The sequence below is a fragment of the Halyomorpha halys genome, unplaced genomic scaffold, assembly GCF_000696795.3.
Source record: "Halyomorpha halys isolate HHAL.00 unplaced genomic scaffold, Hhal_1.1 Scaffold257.1, whole genome shotgun sequence".
In the NCBI taxonomy this organism is placed as follows: domain Eukaryota; kingdom Metazoa; phylum Arthropoda; class Insecta; order Hemiptera; family Pentatomidae; genus Halyomorpha; species Halyomorpha halys.
In genome coordinates, this window is record NW_027104967.1 from 1,338,234 (window position 1) to 1,364,356 (window position 26,123).

Consider the following 26,123-nt stretch of genomic DNA (forward strand, 5'->3'; position numbering starts at 1 on the left):
AAAACTTCATTTCAGAAACCATTGGACGTACAGAAGTCTGCCAGCGCTCAAATTAAAGCTAGTTAAATTGACTACAAAATAAACTCACAAAATGTTAATGTCTAGTTGTTCGTATAAAATTTTTGCTTACCTATACTTGGCAGACACATTATTTTGGCTAGAAATTATACATAGTTTTCACCAAAGTAATAAAAAATTGGGGTGAGATAACTGCCTTTTGTTTCCTCTTGGGCTCTTGTACTACTAATACGTGTAAGGTGGCGCGTAGCTGAGGGAAGTGCGTGAAATTCCTAGAATATTGTTTTAATATTTATTTTATAAAGAGTTGTTTACAAGAATACTTAATCACTTTTGAGGGCGTTCACGGAACCATTTTCACTCCCGCAGTTTCCACAATTTTTGGAATTTTGATTTTCACTAGACATAATAGTGGGATTGTTTCTATCTTTTGAGGATAACATTGAAATAATAACCTTCTCCAAAGCACCTATAACTATGGAATATAATACATAAATATTATGAAATAAATATAGGAGGTATGTTTTTTTTACGCATTCTGTCATATTAGACCTTAAAACATATTCGTATCGGGCACTTTTTCAATTCAGTATAAAAAATTATAATTGCCATTTTTGATAAAACCTAATGTAAATTAGCTTTGAGAGGAGTTTACCAAACGTAAACTAAATCATAAAAAAGTTAAAATATTTTTGTTGAATTGTCTAGTACTGCTTCATCTACCATATCTTAACCGGGGCGAATTCAAATGAACTAATAAAAAAATATTATTAATTTTACCCGTAAATCATATCAATATATAATTATTGTCAAGATGATTTTTTTTTTTTATTTCATTGTTTACCGTAGTTGTGAACTTATTTTGCTATTAGTTAATTAATTTATTCGCTTATGTTTATCAACGATATGTATATATTTTAGTTTATGTTATAAATAATTTTATTTTATATTTATTATTATTTATTTACTTTTCTATTTATATGTATAAATGATATGATGAGTACTTACAACCTTGGTCTTGAGTGTGCAACATTGTATTATTTGAATAAAAGATTATAAAAAAAAAATTACCATAATTGGTATTAGAAGAGTTAAAAAATGATATATAATTTAATTGGCAAGGTGAATTAACGTATAAAAAGTTTTATTCTACCAAAGAACTGGTTCATAAATTATTTTCTAATATCTGTCAGAGACAATTTTTGCAAAACCGCTTTCTCTGACGTATTCTATTTATATATTGAATTTATTATGGCGTATAATGTTGTATTATACATATTTTTTAAAATAAAAAAATAATTTAAAAGTTTAATTAGTTTAAAAAATGAAACTAGTGAAAGAAATATATTAAATTCTGGGAAACTTGAAAGTAGAATTTCCAAAGCCTCATCAGAAATAAGTATAGTCCAAAAAATTGAGGAGGGAGGTGGGTAAAACCAAATCGAAAATGATAAATCATAAAGAAATTTCCTCAGTAGTTCCAACGAGAAATATCCGGGCATTAAGTCATAGAAATGTCCCACCAGTCAACGCTACTTCCGGGATGAATTCATGGAAATGATTTCCTTGCGATGCAGTATATGAACCACAGATAATGTTTTTTTCAAAGTTATTCCTTTAACATAATAATGCTTTGTCTATATCTGAGATATTGGTCACAATATATCTTCCAGAGAGGAACGCTCTACTTAACAAGCAATGCTGCTCTAATACATTGGGTATCTACACTGCATACAAATCTTGCCTGTTATAAAATATAATAAAAATACTAATATAAAGTACTAAGAAATTTATGAGTTTTTCATTATATCTAAATTCCACAAGAGTTTTTTTTTTTTTATAACTAATAAGTTACATTAAATTTTTTAAATAAATTTTAATACTTGTTTAGTCTTCCTATTTTAATTTTTTTTTTCTTAACCGTATCTATTTTACTCTAACATTTCTCTATTCCAGCGATCCGTCACAAATATTCAATTTATTAAATAATATTTAATTCAATTCATAGACGCATCCAACGTTAACATTTCAAGGACGCACAGACAAAAAATAATTAATAAGAAAACGAAGTTATGAATAAATGAAGATGTAGAAATAAATTAAAATAAACTGGTGTAATATTTGTAGTAAAGTAAAAAACTAATAAATGAGTTGACTCCCAAAGGATCATAATGGTGGTCCCGCAAAGTTTTCGTCTATCTCATCACTCTATCTCATTTTATTCGTGGTATCTTTATTTTAATTTTTCCTAATACTTGTCATTTAATAATTATATCTAGTTTAATAATCTTTTAGATGCCATACTTCTAAAATGTCCAAACCAGGTTATTCTTATTAAAAAATCCGAGGATTCGACTATCAACATGGGCAACAGATAACATACATTTTATATATAAGAAGATGGTCAGTGTTGTGGTCAAAAAAAGAGCAAATAGTTTATAACGATTTTAATGTCCGACGTCGCCCTACTTTGCAGGGCTTCATCAGGGCTAAAAAGATACAAACAAAAGACTGAGAATATTACAACAATGAGGTAATTTAAGCTCAGATAAATACTATGTAAAAATAAAGTGACAAGAAATTACATATAAATAAAAGGAAGGAAGGCATAAAATAGTATCAATATAAATAAACAATGATAAATAAAAATAAGTAACAATGGTAAGAGTAAAAAATACGTAAAATATACAGTTAAAAAAGTACAGGATACGTACATAAAACAAAAACAATACGGGAAAAAAAAAAAAAAGAAGTAGAGATTAAATAAATTTAGACAGCTGATGCTGTCTTTTGCAGAAGACCTAGAAAAAAAAATAGTTGCCTTCTTTTGAGCATTTTTTCAATATTAGTATAAAACATAATTGGAATTTTAGATGGAACACACTAATCATAATAATTTCACTTAAGTCACAGTTTTCGATATCACCCACACCCCGTTTTTGAAAGACTCAACATACTGTTACAAAAGGGGTATTCATGATCTATGTTAAAGCGTGTTAAATCGAAAAACTCGTGTTAAATTGAAAAAAATTGCCTTCTTTGGCCGTGGTAAAACGAAATAACATTTAACATGGCTGAGAGTCTGTTACTTGGTCAGTTAAATCGAGAATGACGTCACACTACAGACCAGTTGAGATCGCCGCCATATTAGTTGTTGTGACTTTCAATACAGTTGTCAATTAGCTCATCTTCATTCTCTTCTTTACAAGTTTGAAGATCAATAAGACACTCATAAGCTAAACTTTCACACAAATTCCACTTTTCACTCACTCTAGGCATGTTTTAATTAATTACTTAAATCAAAACTGAGGTAAACAATAACATGAGGGTCTGGAAGGAAGGTTATAAACATAAAGGCTTATACAACAAGTTGCTGAGAAAATCCGCTAGGGACTCTTATGCATTTAACGTTTAACATGACTTCAAATAGGGCTGCTCACAATCCTATAGTTATAACATTTAACATGGTAAAACATATAACATTTAACACAACATCATGAATACCCCTAAAGAAGACATTCATTCATATATAATCATATCAATGTTCCATATGTCATCGAATTGATAAGAACTAGATATCAATCCTTACATGATTAACTAGGGAGTTAGGGAACTAACCAATCCCTATTTTTCTACCCTTACTTTCTCTTCAATTCCTGATAATCCTGCTGGGAATTTGAAAAGAAGATTGCCTCGAGTCCTTTTAGTCCAGATATGTTATTGTAATTCTACCAATGGGTAGATTTTCCAAAAGTCGGTATCACACCATGTTACCATAGTTCTCATCATATTTACTAGTTGTATTTTTAATTAATACAGTTGTAAATTTAAATAAATGATTTTGAAAAATCTATTCCTACGTTCTAAAGTAACGAGAGTTGTATTAATTATGGGCGTAATGGCGAGTAGGGGTTCAAAAGGAACCTTTACCAGCTCAACCGTGAACAGAAGTGAAAAGAAAAAGAAATGAACAGCCGAATTTTGTTATTGCTGTATTTTAAATAAGTGAACATAATAAATAGAAGGTATTGAAAACAAAATATAGAAAAATATACAAACTAGAAAACAAGGAACTTAATAGTTGATTTGTTTTGTTTTTAACGTAATAAAAATCATATATATTATCGATTATTGGCCGCAACAATGGGTGGGTAAATCGATATAAAGGAATAAATGCGTTAAAATTTCTATTTAATTAGATTGTCACATCCATTTATTACATTTCCTGAAACTCTCTCGTGGAACGGAAATAGTAGCCCGATCTCGATTCGACAGCCTCGACTGATGGCCTTTGCACCATTGGCTATTAATCCATTAATAAATAGCGGGGACAGTTGGCAAGACTGATGAGGGCCTAGCGGGGGATTCCCCGGCCTTAGTGAACAATTGTTCCATTGTCCCCGGGACATTTCCTATTGCGGCCTATTTCATAGTTACCTAACCGACTTCCACCCGGGGCCTATGCGGGCATCGCCTTCAATTACATTTACCTCCATTATGGCCTCCTTCATAAATAGTTACCTCCACAGATAACTAAATAGGTCAACTGTGAGATAATTAAAGTTTTCTAAAAAAATATCTATTTTCTCTTTTAACTATTTTCTTTAACTATTCAGAATCTGAATTTTTTAAACTCAACCTTATTGCTTATATAGAGAATAAAGGAGATGATTTTAAGGGGAGAGGGGGAGCAAGATGTGGTTGTAGAAATAAAATAATAAAGGAGGAAAAATTAGTAATAAGGCAATAAAATATAAGTTTTTAACTTTTGAAATATTTGTACGATAGGAGTAGATAAAAGAATATGAACAGATTGTTCAGTGTTGGGTTCACTGAAGGCGGGGGTTATAATATTGGCCCCGAAGCTGCTGTCCGGGGAGGGAGATGTACAAAGAACGTTAAAGATTTTATGATTTGCTCTTAAAAACAATGTATCAGACGAAGAGTTTGAGAATGTCACCGGAGGACTTTCAATTTACATTGAAAATTTTAAATCTGTGGTTGATTGATAATTTTTCATTTTATTCTTATATTAAAAAAAGAATGAGAGTTATAAAATTGTTATTTAAGTAATTATAAATATTTGAATGGAATATGGTCCGGGTGCGGTCAAAAAAACTCAAATAGTAAATAATTATACTATTTGAGTTTTTTTGACCGCACCCGGACCATATTCCATTCATCTATACACACGGTAAATCATCAATAATCTTCCAATTATAAATATTATTGTAATTTTAAAAATAATTAATAAAAATTACAAATAATTATAACTACAGTAGAACCCCGCTTATCGGGACCAAGATATCGCCGGTTAATACGTAGTTTATAAAAAAATTAAACTCAAATTTTAATCTAATTCAGATATCAGACCAAGATTAAAACTGTTCCCATACGGCCAGGGGGTCAACTTTTATTTTTAGGGCGGTCCCACGAAATGAAAACTTGACCCCCACCATGTTTTTGTTAGAGTAGTGTGGTACCCTGTAGATAAGCCATCATCCTCCCCGACCCCTCCTCCGCATGTCAGAAATGACCGGGAAAGGGGGCATAAAAAAAAGATGACGAGATGGTGATAAGATATTACTATATAATGAAGTTAAATTTATTAAAGCTATTTCAAATGATTTAAAAAAAAAAAATGTAAGTACGCGATTCAATTCAGGTGAACAATCTGTAAGATGTTAATGGTAATTCTTGTTAGTCATGCGTCAAGAAATTATTTTAAAATCTTGATGAGGGCAGACATTTCTCACCATGCATATTCTCTTTTTAACAATTATAAAATTTATTCTGGGGTAACATAATACGAATTTAAACAAGTAAAATTGAACCACTAATTCAAATCAAATAAAAGCGTAAATAAGTTTGCACGAAATAGATTAAAAAAAGCGCCCACTGGAGAGGATTAACAGAGAGAGGGGAAATTCCATGCGAACTTTCGGCACAAAATGCCGCTGTGGTAGGGGTCTGTGCGGACCGCCCGTACGCGTCTGAATAAAACGGGAGTTCAGGGTTGCTCATTCGGGGAGTTTGACCAAGTGAATACAAAGCCTTATACGACTTTATATGTAAGATATAAATACTTAAAAAATCTTCGACTTCCAGCTCTATATTAGCGTCAATGTTACCACTCATATTTTCAACCTGAGCGTAAAATACAGTGGGGGCAAAACCTTTGCACACCCGGTTTTTATAAAACTATCACTATAAGGGAAATAATAATACAATGAACTTCACATTAATAAAAAGTATATTTAAAACTAAAAAAATTCTTTCTGTGAACAATAATTAATTGTTTTAATTAATGGAGAAAAATAAAAAAAATAATGAAATCCTTTGGCAAAAAGTATTTGCACACTTTGTGTACTATTTATTAATTATTACACCAGTATTATCTACTCTATCTAATGTTTTCCTGCATTAAGAATTGAATTCTTTAGTCACTAGTTAACTATAATAACGAAAAGAAGTGAATTGAGTTTGGGAACTCGAGAAAAAATGTTTTGTTGCGGGGTCAACAAGAATCATATCGTGAGATTGCAGATTTATTAAGTATAAATTTTTTTCACGGTCAGGTACGTCGTAAATAGGTATGAGGAACGTGGAACAACTGAAAACAGTGAGCGAAAAGGCCGTCCGAAAAAGTTGAATTCCAGAATGAGGAGAAAGATAAAAAATGAAGCTATGAAGCATCGCTGTCAGTACATTCTTGAGACCTGACTAATATGGTCTATACAACTACAGGTGTTCAGGTTAGTGACAGCACTATCAGATACTGCCAGAATTTTGAAGACCTGCATGGTGGAGTACCTCGAAAGAATCCTTATATAAATGAAATCAACCCTAAAAGGCGTATTGCTGTTGCCAGAGAATATTTACATAAGCCGCTTAGTTTTGGAAAATATGTCATATTCTCTGGTGAAGTTCAATTTGATTGGGTCCGATGGGCGGGAAAGTATTTGGTGACAACGTAAGGAAGAATTGAAAAAGCAAAATGTTTCTGTTACAGTAAAACATGGATGTAGATATGTTATGGTATGGGGGTGTGTCTCATACCACGCTGTGAGAAATCTTGTTTCCATTAGCGGAATTTTAAATATGTGTTTCAGCAGGACAACGATTCAAAACACACTGCCACCAATCCAAGGAATGGCTGATATTTAATGTGTGAAGGCAGCTGCACACCCCTCTTCAATCACCTGACATAAATATTATAGAAAATTAATTATTTTATATTTTTGGAGAAGTTTGTCGGGAGATGCGGTCAGCAAAGAACAACATAAATAAACAAAACCATATTTATTTATTTTATGCCCATAAAATAAATAAATATGGTTTTGTTTATTTATGTTCTTCTTTGCTGACCGCACCCCCCGAAAACTTCTCCAATCATTAATCTATGGTCAACTATCTACACCTCATTACTTTATATTTTCTTGTTTGATAGTGATTTAGTTTATTCTTAATTAAAACAAATTTGATCCCTTTTTTCTCTCAACTTTATTCTCTACAACTTTTCCAACGTTTCGATTCTCAGGTCATTCTCAAGGATACCTACAAAAAGTTTTTTTTAATTTTTATATAACAATGTCATTATTTCCTTCAAACTATACACTGATTTCTTTGGCCCTACCGTCATTCGATGTCATTTTCTTTTTTCAAATCTTAAAAATGCAGTCTAATTGCCTTTGTCCCATCTTTAAATAAATTAATCATTAAAATAATATCATAATAACATTATAAAATTTTTGTTTTTAAAAATTAGATTTCCTACTTACATAACCTTTTCTAAATAATTTTTTTCCTAGATTTAAACCTTTTTTAAAAAACTTTTCTTCCTTTCTTCATTCACATTTGCAACTTAAAACAGAACCTACCTTCAACAGGTTAGGACTCTTTATTAGTGTATTTTTATTCCATTTATACATTTGTACAATTTAAGGATTTGAACATTTATTCATTTATCATCTTTTTTGTATATAATAATTACATATTTATTTTGCTTAAAATTTTCGAATAATGGTGATTCAGCCCCTTAGAATCTGATTTGATATTGACAGTATAATTTATATTTTCTGAGATGTAAATCGATTCCAATATCTTTCTCCTAAAATTATTATTTTCTTTATGAATGACTTGGACATTTTCAAAATCAAATTTATGCTTAATTTGAACATGTTGAATCAATGCTGTTTTTTTAGGATTCCTTTTCCATATTCTTTACATCATTTCCATGTTGATACATCCTGTCTTTTATATATTGTTTTGTTTCACCAATATATATGGCTGGACAATTAATGCATGGAATTTTATATACTAATCCAGATTGATATTTACTGTCTATTGGGTCCTTTGTCCTGCTATAAAAATTTTTTAATTTATTGTTTGGTTTGAAACTTATTGATATATCTTCCATATCATAATCCTTAAAGGACCTTATTATTCCTTCTGACAATCCTTTTATATAATTACAACTATAGTATTTCTTATATGTTTTTTTCACATTTTCATTTTTATTTTTATTTTTGTCAATTTCTTTTATTTTGGATTTTTTGATATTTAATTCCCATATTTTCCTTATTAATCTTTTTGGATAAAAGTTTTCTTGAAACATATTAAATAATTTTTCCTTTATTTTCATCAATCTAATTTCATCCATTATTTTTATTGCCTTATTAAAAAAGTTATTAATAACACTGTATATCATGTGAATAAGATGACAGGATAAATAATTTAAAATTATATTACTCGATGTTTCCTTTTTTGTCTATTAATATTTAATATTTAATCTCCTTGTCTCATTACTAACATGTCCAGGAATCTTAACTTGCCTTCCTTTTCTATTTCCATTGTAAATTTTAACCCCTCATGATAATCATTTAAATATTCAAGCATCTTATCTTTATCTGTTTCTTTTATAACGCAGAAAATGCACAAAGAGGATAAACCTTTAAGGCCAATTGTAAATGTTATAAATATTATTATAATATAATTAAATTAAATATTATTATAGTATAATTTATAAATATTGGGACATAACTCACCAATATGTCATAATTTTCTATCTTCATCGATTTCAGTTTGTCTTTTACCTCTATAACATTTTTAACATCTATATTTTCATCCTTATATATATATTTGAACTATTTAAAAAAAAAATTTGTAAATTATAAATTGGCCCATTTATACCATTTACAATTGGCCTTAAAGGTTTATCCTCTTTGTGCATTTTCTGCATTATAAAAGAAACAGATAAAGATAAGATGCTTGAATATTTAAATATTATCATGAGAGGTTAAAATTTACAATAGAAATAGAAAAAGAAGGCAAGTTAAGATTCCTGGACATGTTAGTAATGAGACAACGAGATTAAATATTAATGGTTTTTTGTCCAGGATATATCAACATGGAAAAGGAACCCAAAAAACAGCATTGGTTCAACATGTTCAAAATAAGCATAAATTTGATTTTGAAAATGTCCAAGTCATTCATAAAGAAAATAATAATTTTAGGAGAAAGATATTGGAATCGATTAACACCTCAGAAAATATAAATTATACTGTCAATTTCAAATCAGATTCTAAGGGGCTGAACCACCATTATTCGAACATTTTAAGCAAAATAAATATGTAATTATTATATACAAAAAATATGATAAATGAATAAATGTTCAAATCCTTAAATTATACAAATGTGTAAATGGAATAAAAATACACTAATAAAAGTATAAATAGATGAGTAGATATGTTGAAAAATAAGATTAAAAAAAAGGGGGGTATATGTATGTTTAAGATAAATACACATAAAATAAGAATAAATTAATTATGAATTTTAAATATATTAAAAATGTTTGTGTTATAAGCAGAATAATTAGTAACAAATGTTAATTAAATTATATTGAAAATGTAAATTAATGATTAAAAAATTATTGTTAAATGACAAGGTGATAACAGAGTCCTAACCTGTTTAAGGTAGGTTCTGTTTTATGATGGAAATGTGAATGAAGGAAGGAAGAAAAGTTTTTTAAAAAAGGTTTAAATCTAAGAAAAAAATGATTTAGAAAAGGTTATGTAAGTAGGAAATCTAATTTTAAAAAACAAAAATGTTATAATGTTACTATGATATTATTTTAATGATTAATTTATTTAAAGATGGGACAAAGGCAATTAGCCTGCATTTTTAAGATTTGAAAAAAGAAAATGACATCGAATGACGGTAGGGCCAAAGAAATCAGTGTGTAGTTTGAAGGAAATAATGAAATTGTTATGTAAAAATTTTAAAAAATTTGTTGTAGGTATCCTTGAGAATGACCTGAGGGTCGAAACGTTGGAAAAGTTTTAGAGAATAAAGTTGAGAGAAAAAAAGGATCAAATTTGTTTTAATTAAGAATATTATAGAAAATTTATGGCACAACTTGCATGAGAATGTGAGAAAGCTTCACACCATTGGAAGACACCATTTGAAACAAGTACTGGTCCAAGAACGGGAAACAATCAGTCTTGACTTGGATAAAAACTCTGTCCATTCCATGCCAAGACGTCTATAGGCAATTATTGATGTAAAAAAATAATAGAAAGTGTGCCCTTTTTTGCTAGAGGATTTCATTATTTTTTAAAATTTGTCTCCATTAATTTAAAAAGTTAACTATTGTACATATAGTTTTAAATATACTTTTTATTAACGTGAAGTTCATTGCATTATTATTTCCCTTATGACCGATACGTTTTATAAAAACTAGTTGTGCAAATACTTTTTGCCACCACTGTATTTCTACTACTGTGGATTTGAACTTTTTCAATGTAGATTAAAAAAAACTGATATATAAGACCATTTAACTGTACATTGATTACATCGAGTTTAATCAAAACCCTAAGAACCATTTTTGAAAAAATGGAAAAAATCTGTAAAGTCGATTATATAAAGTGGCACTACTGGTAACTCGATTTCAACGAAAAAGCTGCTGTAAATATTGAGTGGAGATGAGGAGTTCGTATTCTTATGAATAAAATTTAACATTATTTCATCTATTAAGCTTTAAAAATTAGTACCTCTTGTGATTTTTCATTTTAAAAAATCCTCTTTCCAACGAATAATATAATAATAATTTATTTATTTGTTTATGGGGCAACCCCCGTACAAATAGAGTTAGCCTGTGAAATACATGAAATAGATAATCAATCGCAGTAATTTTACAAAAATGAGTTAAAGATCGTTTATATAAACTAATAACAATCAATATGCCCAAGCTGGGCTATATACATTCGTTAGAATAAAACAGTAAAACAAAAACGTCACTTCATATTTAATAATATTAAAAAACTATACCTCCTATTGGGACGATAGTTGTCCAGCTCTAAGCAAAAGGTTTTGGGTACATATATAAAAAACCATTTAAGGTCTAATCATGAGAGTACAGACAGAAATTCATACAACTGATTTCGGCTAATATCGCTTAGCTTCGGCATGCATCGGATTCGATTCTCATGAAACGCGGGGCAATTTGTCAAACAATGGAAACAATCCTCCAGGGCCGTCCCATCACACGCTGGACAAAGCTTCTGTGGGTCCAAAGTATATTTGTGTGGACTGACACTTAGAGTAATTGCATATTTACCGGAAAGTCGTAGTTGGGCAATTATTCTCAATAGGACAAATGATTTTTAGATAGCTTTAAGGAGCATCCGTGTTAATGAAGACCTTATATACCCGTTATAGGTCGATTCTCGTAATAACAAAAGGTATTTATCCTTGACGAATTCCCTGTATCTATCCAACATCTCCCCCTTTCAAATTTTTATAATTACCGGATCATTAAGTGGTATCGGGTCAAACATTCTGGAGCTCTCCAATAATTTTTTTATCTGCGTTACCCAATTATATTGCAGACTCAAACGGTTGTTACGATTCAAATTTAAGTAAACGTAGTTTTTTGAATAGACTCCAAGAATACTCATTGAAAAGTTTAAACTAGGCATCAAGCAGTAGAGAATTTGAAAGATCTAGATCGTTCTATTGAACTCCACAGTTTGATTTAAATCCTCGAGTAAACGTAGTACAAATTATTTTCACAAGTACAGGATATCAAAAATTTGAAAGCTGACTAGTTTGATATAAAAAAAAACAACAACCAAGAATACAAAACACAAAATTAATTTTTAATCACAACACTAACTCCATTCATTTTCCAAATTTTAACAAAACATAATCTCACCTGGATAAAATAAGGTAAGCGTTCCAGTTAAGTACCATATTATTACCTGAAACTACACAAAACACTGTCACCATCATTTACTTTTGGAATCTAATCAAACACAAATGTCTAACTTTCCTAGTAGTTTTTCGCGCTTCTCTTACCAGTGGCGGTATACCAGTGTTGCCAGGGTAATGTTCCATAATGAATCCGATAAACTAAATATCTGAAAAAGTACTTCATAAATGCAATTTTTTAGACTACGAAATATAAGCACTGATACTTTCTATTTCATAATGGTTACGAATAATTGTGATATACGAATTAAAAAAAATAGTATACGTTGAAATAATGCTGAGTGGGAGCTAAAATATTAATTGTATTAGTTTTTAATACTTCTATTTTTTTACATTTATAGTTTCGTACTTCATTACGATACTGGGTTAAGGTCGTTACAAGAATTAACAAAACTTGTTGATGTTTATACTTTTTTTTGTAAACCCTTGCCAATCAACAAAATTACTGGCCAGGAATTTTAAAAAAAATAGATCATTATATCTTTATGAGTCTGGTTTATAATCATAAAGAATTTACAAAAATCGTCAATGACAAAATTGTTAACATTAATTTAAAATAAAACAATAATTTGCCAAATATGATTACATAAAATATTTTCATTACTGCATTTGCACACTTGACCATAAATGATAATGTACAATAGGCTTTATTACTACTCCTTACTCAGCTTTATTACTTACTACTAATCCAAGTAGCCCAACAGCCTCATATTCTGCACAATCTCTTCTGTCAGCTTTGTCTCCATTGGGTAGCAAGTTTGGGTTATCTTCTATAAAATCTGGCAACATGATCAGCCCATCTCCATTTCAGTTGTTGATGTGGTCTTTTTTAATACTTCATTCCTCTTGAAAATTTCTTTTAATGCTTCTAGAAAATTGTAGTTTTATCCTCAATAATTTTTTTCTGTTTTTGACCATATCATAGATCTACATAATACTACCAAGTTACACAAGTTTCTGATACATTTGTCTTTAATCCTGGAAGAAGTTAATTTTTAAAAATGTTTCATTCAACAGAATTTTTTCGATCCCAGGTTAATCCTTCTATATAATTTTTAATTATTTAAACAAAAATTAAAGTCAAACAAATAAATTTTTAACATTATTTCATTTACTTACCTATTCAGTCCCAGTATCAGGTTATCACAAAATACCTATGTCTCATAAGCTTAATAATTTTTTATAATTTCCAAGAAGTGGCAGGCACCAGTGTGGGTTTTTTTTTTTTCCGAACTTTGATTAAATCTACTATCTTCAACAATCTTTCTTTTCATTTTATTTTTAACTACAAAACCAATAAAAGAAATATCAAACATCCTGTTTTAGAGATGTGTACAAACTGTCCTATTTTTGTATCTAAAAAGCAACAAAAATGTCTAGTAAACATATTTTAAAAATTTTACTGTTCAAATGTTATACATTTTGTTTTTCTAATCTGAAAAAAAATCATGAGTTGTTTTATTGTAATGGAAACAAATAGAAAATTTTACTATGATCAATTTTTTAAAAATAATTACAACAGAAATAAAAAGATACATTAAACTGACGTATTGTAATTCTCTCAATGTAAAAATCTGAGTATACCCATTTTTTTTTACTGCAACCGGACCGTCTTCCTTTTATTAATTGCAAATGGCTAATCTACGATCTTCCAATATATTTTTTATTGAGTAACAATATGTTCTTGAGATGTTGCATTATTTTGTGATAGGAAATCTCTATTTTTTAAACAGCAAGTTGGAAAAATAAAATAATCATCTGAACAAAAGATTCTTCTAGAACTTACACAAAATTAATCCTAGAAATTTATGATTAATCCGATGTCCAACGTGTTCCTAAAAAGCATCAATATTCGGTTCTTTAAGTTAAACTTTTTTAAAAAATCTTTTGTTCAAATTTTTAAATTTAATTTTCTCCAACTTATTGCTATTATGCAATTTAAAAACACTGATATTTTTAGATATACTAAGGTTACAACCAATCCCATCCAATAGGGTATTACTAATTAATACTAGCAAACTTTTGTTGGTATCAAGGGGTAGTACCCTCCGTGATAGGTCCTCTCCCCATCCTAAGGGAACAACTGAGGAGAGAAACAAAAACCTTCAAGGACGCAATTTCGAAGACCTTCCGTGCAGGATCTTGCTTTTACTAAACATAGTGGATTTCAATCAGGTCATACACAATATCTCTGGGGATGGGCCACAGTTATATCAGTACTGATAATGGGGCCAAAGGCAGTAAGAGCTGGATGCGCCCATGAGCTGATATGTATAAGCAAAGTTGGAGATTGACGGTACGGCTGAAGAATGGGATCTCATTCTTCAAAGATCACTGAACTATAGTTCTGCCCCTACTTGGCTGGACTGACTGAACCTTACTGCTACTATTTCAAGATATATTTTTCTTAATGATACATGATAATGTAAATGATTACGAAATAAGCCATATCAAATACAAAAACTTTATTTTCCGTTATAAAAATATTTTTGTTACCATTGTAAAAGTAATTGAACTATATACACCGGATCTCATCCACGTGCAATCTAACACATAAAAACGGTAAGACTTAAATCAAGAATATTACTGGGGTATACACTAAAAAAAAAAAATTATAAATTATTTTCATGTGCTAATTTAAAAATAAATTTAACAAAATTATTTTAGACTATTTGATAATGAGAGTAATTAATATATTGACTGTTATGGTACTTTTTCTTAGACTAGACTACACATATTTACATTGATACACTACAAGTTTCATGGTAACTGCACAAATATACTAACTTGTAGTTGGCATCCTAGGTAATAATGCAAAATATGAGATAACTCATTGTTGGCATACCGGTCAAAAAGTCATCTAATAGTTGGCAGTCTGGGTGTTAAAAAATTACATGAAATTATTTTTGATTATAAAAAAGATAAAATACATTTATACTTTAAACTAAATGTCATAGATACCTATATGCTTGAATAGTAGATTCATTACCACGAAAAGTCAGATACTTTTAATATCTATAATAAAGATGATTACAGTTCACCATTGTAACTTTTTTTTTTAGAGTTCACCATTACCATTTTCTTTACCATTATTTGAATTATCTTATGAGCAAAGAGACTTTTGATAGGATCCAATTATTTCATTATAATTATTCAATATTTAATCTCTTAATATTTAAGAAAAAGTTGATCGGTTATCTTAAAAGACAGCTTTAAGTTATATAATTGCACAAGTTAAAACAAAAACCTTTAGTAACTAAAAAATTATGAGCATAGTGAAGCAAAGTGATCTAAGTTCCAAAATTTGAAAAAAGATTCTTCACATAAAAATAATCTAGGGATCAATGATTCAACTTTATGAAACAGTCTCTATGTAGTTGAAATAAGGGGAAAAAGATGGAGTCATTTTTCTGTTGTTTCTAAATGATCTCTAGATAATTAAATAACAATTATTTGGCACTTAAATCACTTGGCCCCGCCACTCCTTATGTTTATTAAAATCCTATTAACCAGAGTATTTTAACTAGTATTCCAGTCCCCAACATTCTGTTGGTTGTGGAAGATCAGGATGTGTAAATGGAGCTTCCAAAACTTTTCGTCCAGAATCATTAGAAACTATTAGATCCCCTTGTTTAAGAGCAAAAGTATGCGAAACACGAGCCCACATACTAGGGCAATTGAGGAGATGTTTTGAGAATTCCTTAGGTTCAATAAACTCACTAGCATTGTACGGACAAGCTACTTTGCTGCCCTAAAAAAAAAAAAAAAAAAAGAGACTGTTATAAATCATTTCTATTTTTTATTTAAATGTTTAATCATACAAAGGAAGTCAATTCTATTAGTATAAAATTTATATGATATATATCACTGTATCAATAAGAATACTTGATAATAGCAGAAATTATAACTTTATGGAGTCTTTGTATTAAAAAGAAATCAGTAAACCACATTTTCAATGATGTATTTATTTGTCGATGACCACAGATTTAATATAAAAAAATGGTTGGAGTACTGAAGAACACAAATAGGTGAAATTTAATTAGCTAAGTAAACATTTTCAGCTCAAATTTCAGACTTTTTCAAGGCCACAGTTACTGAAAATGTTGTTTTTTTTAATGTTTTTTTTAATGTTTTTTTGAAAATGTTTGACTTTGAAGAACTAATAGCAACTATCACCCTACTGAAGGCCTAAAATTTGATCCGAACATTGGCATAATAAAATAAGTTTCACTTATTTGTGTTCTTTATTCCACTAACCACTACTCCAACCATTTTCTCCTCCCTTATATTTCCTTAAGTTGAGTTGTACAAACAAGTGATCTAATCAAATTTATATTACTGCTTTATTAGTGTATTTATATATATTTAACTGCTACAAATATGTAAGATCACAGCTATCTCTGAACCTTCTTATCTTTATATGTGGAGAAGATGTGAGAGGGGGGGGGGTATTTAGTTGTCCCCTAGCTAAACCAAGTTTAGCCAGAACCTTTGTCTAAGCTCCATGAAGACCTGAAATTCAGTTTGAAACATCGGCACAAATAAATAGTTTTTTGTTGTATTTGCTGACCGCACCCCTCTAATATGTTCTTCACATATTAATCTACGGTTAACTATAAACACCTCATTTTATCTTTAATATATGTTAATAGTAGCACATCTGACAAAGAAAAATTTTAATTTTGTTTAGAATTTGACATGTTCCAAAGATAGAAGGATGTGGTTACTTTCTTTACTGACATTGTTCTAAAGCTATTTTAATTGTTTCAAATTAATTTTAGCATATGATACGTTCTACCAAATACATCAAACTAATAAATAAAAGATAATTTTTTTTTTTTAGGGAATGTGCCATTATTGAAGAATATCAGTGATATGTTGAATTTGGTTGATGTATAAATAAATATTTTAAAATAATTTTGACTTTAAAATTAAAATAACTTTAATATCAAAGAGTGTTCCTTTAAAAGAAGAGATATTAGATTATTTATTTATTCCCAATGTATCTAAGACACTACCACTACTAATGAAACAAAATAGTTATGGAATCTACAAATTATCAATGACATCCTCACCTTGTACGTTTTGACACATTTACTGATGTGATACTGGAATTTCCTACGTGACACTAAGTGGTTTGGGTCAAAAGGGCAAGGCACCAGACCTGAAAGGTCATTTGGATCAGGATTCATCTGAAATTTTAACAATATTCCATATATACCATGTGATTGAATATAAAAGAATTTGAAATTAGTAAAATATCTGAAACTGGAATTTTAGGATTAGGTATCCTCCAGTGAGAAGGCTAAAAGCATTAATATAAGTGAAATATCACAAATAAATTTATCAAAACTGGTGGAAGATATGTGGTCCTGGAAATCTTCAAAGCTAGTTTGTTCAGCTCTCATACCGTAAACACTATAATTAGCTTTGGATAAATCTAAGCAATATTCAATTATTAGTAGGAATGTATAATTCAAATAATATAAAAGGCTTAGCCAAAAGTGTGATGCAGATAACATCTAAGATTGTTGCTTATACGACCCCTGTCCCTCAAAAGTTGTTGAAACCTAAATTTACATGATCAGAAATAATGATATAAATTAATCTACAACTCAACATGGTTTCTAGTATTTCTCATTATCTTTTTAATGATTCATATTTTATCCAGCCTTATTAATTTACATGCCAACTGGAATTGTAGTAACATTATATCATACTTATATTAAAAAGGTATAAAATGTAAAGTAATATCATCAAATTCACCCATCAACCAATCTTCTCTTCTTAGGGGCCCAGTATTTTTGAAACATAAAAGCAGTCTTTATTGATCTATATTATTTAACAGGGTATATTTATATCATACATGACAATATTATTATTACAGTACAAGGATTTAAGTCCATCATCTATTCTTGTTAATGTTAATTGATATTTTTTGGTAGATATGTTCGGTTTTTAAAAAAGTTTTCCTCTTATAATGAAGTAAGAATTAACAAGGTGAAAAGAGAAATTTGAGCGAGCAGTTGAGAAAAAATTGGTCTCTTCAACAAACAAAAAATTAAAAAAAAAATTACAACTTAAACATTCTTGAATTTATAAAGTTACAATATATATACTTACAATATCTGAGTGTTGAAATATTTTAAGAAATAACTATAAACTTCAGACAGATCTTTCATGCAGGAAACATTAAACGCAATGAAAATATAGATCTCTAAACAGATTCAAGACGCGTTCACTAACAAAAACAAAACGAATAGAGGGAGAACAAGGTGGTAGATTTGTGACTATAAAAAGAAGAAAAAAATATTGCAACTGATAGCTGATTGTGAATAATTTTCACGATGTCAATAATCTAATATTCAGATTCTAAATTATATATATACTTTTTTAATTTAGAATATATAAAGAGAATTTAGACTGAATCAGATTCATAAGAAAATGCTGAAAACTTTATTAGATTATTTCACCTTCACATGTTAAATATTTATGTTAATTTTATCGAATCATGAAATATAGCTAGAAAATAACCCAAAACTGTCGATTAGGTTTTATAGGGGCAGTTCTACAATCGAGTAAATATCAGGAAATTAATTTCACTGATAGAATTTCCCACTATCATAAATGGTCAGTTGATGGCTGATTTACCCACTTTCGTACTTTTTAGAAGACCAAAAAGAAGTACGTTCTGTTATTGGTATGGATGTCGAAGAACAGAGCGAAGTAAAATGATCTGCCAGATACAGTATTAGTGCGTGCTTATTGAGCCGGGTACCGATGATAGATTTAGAGTCTCCCAATAAAGAGGGTAGTGAAAAGACCTTGGAGCTTGGAAAGAGGTCATTCTCCCGGAACCTAGAAAATTATAAATCTCAGACTTCTCTACTAGGGAGATGGAAAGAACAAGAAAATTGACAAATCACATAGGTCTATTTATTATATTAGGTCTAGACCTATATTGTCCATCCCTCTAATGAGCGATTAATTGGAAAGCTAATTGTCAGGAACGTTAACAAGGCCGTTAATTGGTATCTTTTATTTTGCTCGTCGGCTTAGCTCGTCGAGTATTGAAATTGGTATCGAAAGAACCCAATAGAAGAATCGATCCTAGTATCTCAAAGATCGGACAAAAAGTCTCGATACCACTGAGCATCGGATGCGTCCCAATCGGTGTCACCGAACTTCTAATACATCTGATACTCTTCTAGTATCGAACCAATTTATTCTATACTCTCATAGTATTGATACTTTTCTGTCTTCGTTGCTTCATACATCTACAAAGGAATATTGTTGGATATCCTGAGGTACAAATCTCCATCCTGGAATCAGAATCCGGCAAAATAGGTGTGTGTAAATACACCAACTAGTGTATCCTGGTGCAACAAATAAAACGCCGCACACAGAATTAATTGGACCCACCGAGTAACTCTTTCGCTTTAGAATAAAACTAGCTAAAAAGCTCTCTTTTTAGAGTATATATTTAAATTAAGGTATCACCCCCCATCGTGGTAGTTATATAATTATTATTTTTATGTAATGCCACTAAAGTTTAACAAATTATCTAATCAGAAAAATGTCCCATTTAAGAAAACCGTTTATTATGAAAAAGTTCTTTTCTCTCTTTGAGAAAATCGTCATACTGAATCATGACATTTAAGGCAAATGGTTGAAAGATATTGTTCAAAACGTTTTTGTTTCCATCTTCCAGATAAACTTTGTCCTTACTTCGAAAAACTAAAAAACAAAAAAAAACATAGAGTAATAAACATTTTCAGGTTAAAAATAGTTATATTATACATTTACCATTAATAAAGGCACACATCAATAAAATAAATCTTAAATTTTGCGTTGAATTCAAGAATATATTCATACATAAGTTAAGTATCGGTGAAAGCAAAATGTCAAAAAAGAGAAGAAAAAACAAGATCCTACACGCTAGAACTGCTGTAACATACTGGCTTTATTGGGTTCGGTATATCTCTTTATACACATTCGATCAGCTGATCTCTTTAGTCAGCTGACATCGAAGTGACAGCTGACTAAGGCTGTAACTCCCCCCCACTAGTTTACATACAATCCTCGTAAACTTCAACTATACAATAAATTAATATAAAATACAACAATAACTATTTACAATAAAGCATATACAATAAAGAAAACAAAAGATTAATACTCCTAATAAACTCTTATTACAAACTAAAATTAAAGCAAAACAAAAATAAAATCATGAATTTATACAATTAAAAAAAATGCAACGTAATTTATTCAGTACATCGGCAAAATCAAAGATAAATTAAACAAAAAATTAATCACCACTCAAGAAAAACAATTTAATCACCGGTTCCAGTCCTTGGTCTATCTGGTACAATCGAAGGTGATCGGTCAGCGTTCCGTGAAGCCGCTCTAAGCTTCCTCTACTTTTGGGGGGGTCCTGGTGTGTTGAGGTCCCAATCACACATCCAAGTCCTTTCGTATCAAATCCTTACCTCTTTTGGTCATTAATTATTTCCTCCATTTCCTCTATGTCCTCTGGTCTTTCTTCCGCCAAACAGTTGTTATTCGAAGATTCTTCCCTACCATCTTCTTCCTTACTAAAAAGACTTCTGGCAATGGCTGAATCTCCTCCGGAGGTGGGTTGCCTGCTGCTAAAGTTTGGTTGACTGGAGCTTGAGGTTGGTTGTTTTGGTTCATATTTTCCAGGTTCAGAACTGTTCTTCTCACTATTCCGTTACTGGTCATAATTTTCAAAGAGAAGAATGAAAAAAAAAATTTTATTTAAACTGAAAATTACTCCGGTATCTAAAGTTACCGGGTTTCGGCACCAGTTACGTATCGGCGAAAGCAAAATGTCAAAAAAGAGAAGAAGGAACAAGATCCAACACGCTTGAACTGGTGTAACATACTGGCTTTATTGGGTTCTTCGGTATATCTTTTTATATACATTCGATCAGCTGATCTCCTCAATCAGCTGACATCGAAGTAACAGCTGACTAAGGCTGTAATATATATATACACACAATCAGTAAATTTGATGATGTTAATTATACAATGACATGATACAGCAATGTGCAAAATCTACTCTTCGAAGGAACTCCAATAATTCAATAATACAAATTTGGATATACTATTATAATAAATTTTGAAAAAGTATAATTTAAATGAATAGTCCATACTCTGAAACCTGATGTACAGAAGGAGGGAGATGAGGACAGTTTCTTAAAATGCGTTGAACCCTAGATCCAGCGTCTTTCAAATTGTACCCATGAGAAATTTCTTAGTTTTCAAAAACTTACTTACTTCTTAGTTTTAAAAAATACTCTAGTAAGTGAAATAAAAAAAAATCATTCCATAGCCATAGCATTTGAAAAATAGAAGTTTGTAGTTAGCGAGATGATCGGTACCGTTTCGAATGTGTACCTATTGTCTGTACATGAAATACTTTTCATTTGATTCATTGCATTTCAAGCATCGAGTGTAGCATCATGGTATCAGGTTATAGTGGTATTTAGCTGTAGTACATAAGCTATAATTATTATATAAGTTTTATTATTATATAACTATTATATTTTATTAATAATTATTAACTGTTGTACTTGAGTAAAAGAGCTAATTACCCTTTTTTGAAGCCCAAAAAAAAAAAGAAGAGACTTAAGCTCCAGTAAAGACTTAGTTACTGTGGTTACCCTTAACACATGTAGTTTTTTTATTCCGTTTTAACACATGGTTGGTAAAATAGTATTATCTATTTATAGTATTATCCTTCTGATTTTATAATATTGTTGAAAAATGTACTTTTAGTAAAACAAAATGTTCATTCTTTTTTTTTTTTTTTCTTAAACCACTGAGACCAACTTGATCAATTTGGACAATCACTTTGTGAGTACTAGCATTTTTTTTAAAAATATTTTCAACAGTGGTGCCGATGCAGATATTTTTACACAATCTTTTCAACTTAGTGAGTAATTGGCATTTGAGTAAACTGGCTTTAAGTTGTGTGAAAAGTGCTAGAGCAGTGTCGTCCTAGTCCTTCAACTAGTTTTTTTTAGTTAATCCTTAGAAACTATTACTAACAAGTTATCATTTAACCATAGATTTAGACTTTCAGAACATAGGCACTTTTTGGAGACCATTATATATTTATTTTTGAGGGTTTTTTTTGTTGTTTTTTTTAAATTATTTATTTAATGTAATTTACAACTGTACTAAATAATACAATAGGTAAATATGTAATATGTTTCATATAGACTTGAAAATCTTGGGAAGGAACCATCCATTGGTGGTACTTCAAACATTAATTTAAATTAGAAGGTCCCGTGGCCATTTTCTTTTCAGACGCCTCGGAGGATTATCAGGGATGTTAAGGATGAAAGATTAAGAATTAATGGATTAGGATGGGTAAGGAGTTTGGAATGAAAAGACGCATATCTGTTTAGGGTCAAATCTGCAACAAATTTTGAGGGTTGAATATAAGTTTTTGGCCTTGGGCGGATTTGTTTTTGGGTCTCGGAATGGATTCATTCTTAGGACTCGGAAGGGGGGGGGGATTATTTGAACATTAAAACATAGAGAATCGCCATTAGGCGTATTATTATAATTTTATAAGGGGCTAATCTTTTATAAATGGGAAAATGAAAGATAAAGGGTGAACAATACATTTAGAACTCAAATATCAGCTCAATAACAACTTACTTTATTGACTCAGAACAATAATTTCAATAAAAGTCCTTCACAAAAAAGTAGTAACTAAAAATATATTCAGTCATTTAAACTCACAAAAAAAATATATATATATATATATAAAACCTTCCATAAGTTCGTACAAATTTCCACTCGTCTTTCTACAGTAACTACACCAAAAGTAACCTTCTCGCCATCTCTCTCTCAGTGTCACTATTTCACATTACGCCCCCTCTGGGTTCCCAGAATGGGTATCATTTTTTTTCTAACCAGGGGAATACCTCCGTGGGGCCTGTATAATCCGACCCCTTCTAGTCCTCGCAGGTGCCAGCTCCGGGAGAATTGGAGCATCCACTTGTTCCTTAGGTGCGTCTTGATCTCTTACCCTGTCTGGTTCTGATGCTCCAAAGTCAAAGAGCACTCCTCTTTCGGCGTATGAGGCTCGCAAGTCTATGGTGGTATACCATTGACTTTTCCCCAGCCTGTCCAAGGTTTCACTTATGTTCGGCAGCGGGTAGATCCCTCTCTTTCTCTTATCCACCGAAGCTAACCCCTTCATTTGAAGTATTTACTTGATTAAAATATCCATGATTTCCGCCCGGTCCGTCTTGCTCAAGTGTTTGAGTTTGTCTTTAAGGAGGCCTTACAAGTTCTCATTTATACCCTGCCTCATTAAACCGATGCAAATTTTGTTCTCCTCCATGTAGATTTCTTCCCCCTCGCTCATAATGGTCCCTCGGGGTAACCTCACCTCGCTTTGGGAAGCATTAACTACCTTCACCATCACATTTCGTTCTAGGAGCTTCCACTACTCTCTCAACTCCTGGAAGGATGGCGTGCTCAAGCAGAATTCCCATTTCCTCGACCTCTCCTTTGATCCTTGCAGGAATGATTAGCTCACTGCTTGGCGGCACAATCATAGTTTCCTTAATAAGAGCGATGGCCCTCCTTCTTTCGGTCCAAATGCCTTCTCAGACTTTCCTTCACCGTGCTCCATGGTGTCCCTTCATCTGCCTGGATGTGGTTAAGGAAGAATTTCTTCACCCGGCAGATCCAGAAGATTTTTAGATTTCTTCGCTTCTATTCCCATCTTATCTTCTATCCCCATGACGCGATCACAACCCTTAAGAAAGTGGTTTAATTCTCCCCGGTAATTTTTTCTATATCTGATACCGCTTTTCTCAAGTCCTGCGTAGTCACTGTTCGCACCCTTATTCACGCGAGCGCATTAGCGTGCGCTTCCGGCATGGTGGTCGCTGGTTGAGGTGGGAATTCTTCGGCTAAATCCTCGTTCACCATTGCCTGAATTGAGTTTCCTTGGTTGTCTTAGTTTTTTAGATAAAGAACTGCAGGTCTAACTGCTCCTCGGCCAGTAAAAAAAAACAAAACAGTAAATAGATAAGCAGAGCGAAAGAGGAAAAAAATAATAATAACGAAACGTACCGACTTAAAAGATGAAAGGTCCCGGGTTTCAGCACCAGTTAAGCTCCGTCACAAGCAGAACTTTAAAAAAAGAGATAAAGGACTGTGAAATGACTCGCACAAGATCACCTTAAAGACTATTTTATTTCTCCTTTTAATCCTCTATATATACATTTGCAAAGTATTTACATAGGTCAGACGATATTAGGAGAGATAACAGGTACCCTAGTACCTTAAATTATATGGGATGGACAAAAAGGGAAAAGAAAAAAAGGAATAAATTGAAATATTTGTATTTAGTGTATAGACTGAAATTGATTGTAAGAGAAAACTGTGGAGAAAAAAAAAATGTTTTCTTTCTATTTTATTATATCATGTAAAAATATGTAATTTATGTATGTCTGATCACTGATTGATTAGTATGCTGTGTAATGTAGCAACCCGATTTATTTAGGCAGCATGAATGAATAAAGCATTTCTCTCTCTATTTATTTATACATGATAGTTATGCACCCCACACCTGACACTAATAGTTTTAAAAATAGAGATGAAGAGTGAACAATTCCTTTAGAACTCAAATATTAGCTCAATAACAACATAGTTTATTGACTTAGAACAATAATTTCAATAAAAGTCCTTCACAAAAAAGTAGTAACTAAAAATTTATCCAGTCATTTAAAAGCACAAAACAAAAAAAGAAAACACCTCCCACAAGCTCGTACAAATTTCCACTCGTCTTTCCATAATAACAGCTACACCAAAAGTAACCTTCCCGCCATTTCACTCTCACTCCCTCTCACCCTCTCTCTCTCTGTCCTCCAGTGTTGCCCACGCAGTGTTGCCATCTCATATAAATATGTCAGTTAAATATAGCGGTTAATAAGACTGTTAGTCCACTGACATTATTTTACTTGTACTATTAACGATCACGCCAGACCCAGTGCGTTATTACTAAAACTAACAAATAGTTACAATACGGCAGTGGCTAACACGTTCCCACTGGCAACGGACTACCTGTGTTGATATTCAAATTAAAGGTTTATAGTTAAATTGGAAGTTAAAGTTAAGTTCGAATAAAGTTCGATAGCTGAGACAAGTCAAATCACTTTACCGTTTAGCCTAGTGATCTTTCGTTCACACAGACATGCAAACAAACCGGTCACACTTTCGTACAACAAGATATGGTGAAAGAAACGTTATAATTTATTTATTAAGGATCATTTAGAATTATTTTAAGAACCACTAAATAATTCGATCTTGAAGCTCCTGGAAGTACAAAAAGATAATTCTAGAGCGGCTCAAACATGCAAGTCTGCCATCTACCGATAGATACAAAAGATTAATATTCTCTATCTAACACCGGTTCATAAATAACAAAACACGCGTGCTGGACACGCTGCGCGGTTTCCTTTCAGGTATATTCCCCATTTCACTATGGTGGAAAGATTTGGTGACACCCAACACATGTGATTTTTTTTTTTATTTAATAGAAAAATATAATCTTGATAAAACATTATATTAATCATATTTATCATGTGATTTTATTATACTTTTAACCACATTGCATATGACTATATCAAGAACTCGAACTGTTACAGTTAATTACCAATACGGGAAGTGGTGGAGACAAAGCCATTTGATAAATGAGTTTACACCGCTGAATCTGTCTTTTTAAAAAAAAAGTTTAATAATACGGATGAAAAATGTATTTTTTTTTTTTTTTTTTTTTTTTA

The 26,123-nt window shown here is 31.0% G+C and overlaps 1 protein-coding gene across 8 annotated transcripts in view; it reads right to left on the reverse strand.

The window, feature by feature from the left end:
* Window positions 1-17,363: 17,363 nt before the first annotated feature.
* LOC106680370 (testis-specific serine/threonine-protein kinase 6) overlaps window positions 17,364-26,123 on the reverse strand; it is a 30,489-nt gene continuing 21,729 nt past the window's right edge. For 3 of the 8 annotated variants that reach the window (XM_014420028.2, XM_014420029.2, XM_067046679.1), the window contains one exon: window positions 19,860-20,025. Coding sequence is in view for 1 of the 8 variants with exons in the window: in XM_024364377.2 (XP_024220145.1) it covers window positions 17,477-17,480 (4 nt within the window). In the remaining 7 variants the exon portion in view is untranslated. Of the gene's footprint in view, window positions 17,481-19,858; window positions 20,026-24,411; window positions 24,472-26,123 lie in introns of those variants that run through there. The other 5 variants (XM_024364377.2, XM_024364374.2, XM_024364375.2 and 2 more) reach the window with 4 other exon arrangements.